Source organism: Sphaeroforma arctica (assembly GCF_001186125.1).
Source record: "Sphaeroforma arctica JP610 unplaced genomic scaffold supercont1.574, whole genome shotgun sequence".
Lineage (NCBI taxonomy): Eukaryota > Ichthyosporea > Ichthyophonida > Sphaeroforma > Sphaeroforma arctica.
The window spans coordinates 49,643-53,190 of NW_014039984.1; the positions used below are offsets into that span (position 1 = coordinate 49,643).

Here is a 3,548-nt window from a genome sequence, read left to right on the forward strand (position 1 = left end):
ATATGTATATTATATGAGAAATAGAGAGATAGATAGATAGATTGTTGCAGAAATAGAAATACATATCGATATAGATAGATAAATAGATATAGTTATGATTGTTCAGAACACGACTAACCTCTTGACGGATGTGCACAAGTTCAAAATCTTCCTCGACACCGTGCAAGTGCGTGTCCTGGAAGGCTAAGGATACGTTGTGTGCTTCAGCCATAATTTGTTACTACCAATCAAGAGTTAAGAATGTTTACGTTTGATGTACTGTATGTACTTGATCTTGGCAGTGGATGTGTGAATACGCTCGTGTGGGCGTGAGTTGTGTTTATCTTCTGAAATGGTATAGAAAAATTTGATAGTATCGTACGATAATGCTTAGCCAACTGCTATCCTCAGTTGACTATCGCCTCCAAATAATTAAACATGCAATGTTGTTTAGCTGCGAAACCTTCAAACCAGAACCACACCAGACCAGGCACTACTTATTTATTTATTTTGAACCCCCTTGCGTAGTCCAGTCATGCTAAAAAGAAGTGAAAGTTGGAACTTGAGAGCAGTGACTTGCTGAAAGCTAACAGGTTGCCCTTCTCAACGACCTGCTGATAGGTCCAGGAGAAAAGAACAGCACCTTTTTTTTTAGACCAGCTGTGTCATCAGTTTATTTTTTGAAAACATGTGATATTAATATCAAGGTTCTATACTAAAACAAGAGTAACTCTTCTTGATAAAAATAGTGTAGAGAATTCTAGATTTGTCCTTTTTTTTTTTTTTGAGAATCGGCTTCCCAACAGTATATACTCCAGTCACAGAGAAGCTGACTAGCTGAGAGCCCAGATTCTGAGATTCAGGAGTCAGAGGCACTCAGAGCCCCAGAGTCTCAGACTCATAGACTCAGACTCATTGGCTCAGACGCTCAGCTACGAGCTGCATTGGTACACGACGACGTCCATGAAAAATTGAAAATATGTCGCGGCGACATGTATGACAATTGGCATGTCGTTTTCCTATATCGGCCCATAACGACACTATGTCGTGACCAATATGCCCTACAAAATGTTGACCGAACATGTACGACGTGTCGTTTACCCAAATATCGGCGTTGTGTTCAGTTTATGTTTACCAAACCTATAATAGTGCAATGACTCATGACTCATGGCTCATGAGGGTTACTACAGTCATACAGTGTCACTCCCAACTCCTCAGTCCCAGTCTCCCAGACCCCAGAGCCCAGGCCCCAGAGGCCCAGAGTGTGTGAGACTCTCCCCAGTCAGTGGCCCATACCAAGCGGCCCAGCCTCACACACACAAGTCTAAAGTGAAAGTCACTGCACCAGGGGCCTGACCCAGCCGCGTCAGTAGAGTAGAGTCACTAGAGAGTGACCCTCTTTCTTTCTCTCTCTCTAGAGTCTCTAGTCTCTACTACTACATAGTAGGCTTTCCTATATTAAAAATGAAACCCAAAAATAGAAACGCTCCATAATTTTATATATAAAATTTTAGGTCCCCATCGGCCATCTTTCATTGGTTTTCAGGATTCGGTTCGGTGCGCAAACTCAAAGTGGGTATTGGTTTCAGTTTCTGTTCCTCCAATTGAATCTAACACGATACATTCCAATTTTAAGAACGCTATGGGGTGATTGAATCCTGGTTATAGAGTGGATATTATTCGAAACCCGTGTGTGCTCTGACTGCTCTCACTACTCAAGTCAAGCCCCGTGTTTTCAAAAGATTTTTTAAATCGAACGTAGAATAGACTTGGTCTTGTAGTCGACTCTACTAGCGTAGAGCTGACTACTGTCTCACTCGGTACGTAGCCCCAGCGTTCAGCAGTGATTCGGTGATGTGTATTGTATTTATTTACACAGTTGCCAGTTGACACTTCCTCTTGCTCCTTGGCAGTACAATTTTTTTAGAAAATATTTTCACACTGCCAGTCCATTCTCCAGAGCCTACTTTTTAAAAAATTAGACAGACAATCTGACATATTTATTTATTTACAGTAACAGTACAATAAAAGATAAGCCCCCTGCCCATGGACCAAAACCTATTTTTAATTAAATTCTGGCGCGCCATTTCAGTAGTTGAGAGATACCATTGGTCCAGGCGTTTATGTGACGAGTGCGATAAGCTACAAACAGTTTCTGGGTGCCACATAGACACCCTTTTCTTGACGACTATACGGGAAGAAATAAGCGAGAACGTTAGTAGACGAGAGCAAAAGTCAGATTGGAATAACAGTTAAGCCCAGTTAGCATGCCGCGTGCTCAGGCAGTACGCCCCAAAGAGCGAAAGAAGGGATCAGGTGGTAAACGAGTCAATGCAGGTAGGAAGCGAACAGTACAGACTCTAACACGTGTGCCGAGACAAAACAACTTCAGGCTTCAAACTTAAATCAACCAAAGTAGACCCTCCAATATATGATGGGGCTCAACAGAGCCAATCAGCAGATCTTACGGATGATATTTCGCAGCAATGTCAATTAGAGGATATGCAGCCCAATCAGGTGGCGATGATGCCAACAAAAAAATGCAAATGGGATGGGAATCATATCAGTGCAACAAGATGTAGCAGCTACAGGTGATGTTGCTAGAATTATTATCAATCCCTTTGCAATTCTACATGCCCGATATATTTGTATGGTTGCCCGAAATGTACTATAGCCTCATTTTAACTTACCCATGGTGTAAATCAGTCAAGACATAATCAGATGGATGGACTAACAATCCTAGAGTACGGTGAGTGTATGGATGGAACAGACATTACTATATCATGTCAAGAAGACATATGTGTCACGTTTGCATAAAATATATATATAGCGCATGATCCTGGAGAAATCGCCGCCTTTTCTGAACATGCCCAGTTGAATTTCCCGGCTTATATGGCAGCTAGGTGTGCTATGAATGCGAAGTTGGCGCAAGATTTGCTGAACAAGTATTATGAATCAGGAAAGGTCAATGACCTCGGAGAAACAGATAAGGACAGATATCTGAAAACGTGTACTGCACAGGTATTGGCCTAATATTCTTCCTAATAAAACCGTAAGAAAATTCTAGGCGACAACAATGCTTTGTAGAGACCTGACTATGCCAAGAAGGCAAAGCCGTTCTTCTTGTTCATCCTAAACACTGCTGGGGTACAAAATTCTTCAGTACTAAATATCTAGGCGAGCTCATGAACAGTCTGACACAAAACAATCGTGGGTACTTCGATCTTCGCATTCAGAACTAAGCTGGATAAAAAGGATTGTATACAGCTTCAAATTGTGAAAGTGTGTTCATGATGGAAATCTGTGCCGCTAATTTGGGTCTTTGGTTTTGATCGTTAATGAACACGAGTAAATTCTGCAGATGCTCTTTTGTACACCAAAAGGTTGTTAGCAGATCGATTAAATCGTTTATGCACTAAGTTCTGGATAGTATCAATATAAGTGATGAACAAATGGTGAAGCTTGCCGCTCCAGAGCTACTCAGCAATGAAGTTGCACCCGTTATACCGATAAAGATTGATCCTGATTTACCAATAGTCTCTCTACCAGCGGTCTACAACAGAGTGACT

At 41.6% G+C, this 3,548-nt stretch overlaps 2 protein-coding genes across 2 annotated transcripts in view; one reads left to right on the forward strand and one right to left on the reverse strand.

Annotated features, from left to right (window-relative positions):
* The window catches only part of SARC_07338 (hypothetical protein), an 8,584-nt gene extending 8,148 nt beyond the window's left edge, over positions 1-436 (reverse strand). Inside the window, exon 1 of the mRNA XM_014298730.1 lies at positions 119-436. Within this exon, the coding sequence (XP_014154205.1) occupies positions 119-211 (93 nt within the window). The 5' untranslated portion in view covers positions 212-436. The remainder of the gene's footprint in view (positions 1-118) is intronic.
* A 1,810-nt stretch (positions 437-2,246) lies between these two features.
* Positions 2,247-3,012, forward strand: SARC_07339 (hypothetical protein; the record flags this gene model as incomplete). The annotated part of the gene is made up of 2 exons (XM_014298731.1): positions 2,247-2,316; positions 2,879-3,012. 2 exons carry the CDS (start codon positions 2,247-2,249, stop codon positions 3,010-3,012), a joined length of 204 nt encoding a protein of 67 aa, XP_014154206.1.
* Positions 3,013-3,548: the final 536 nt, after the last annotated feature.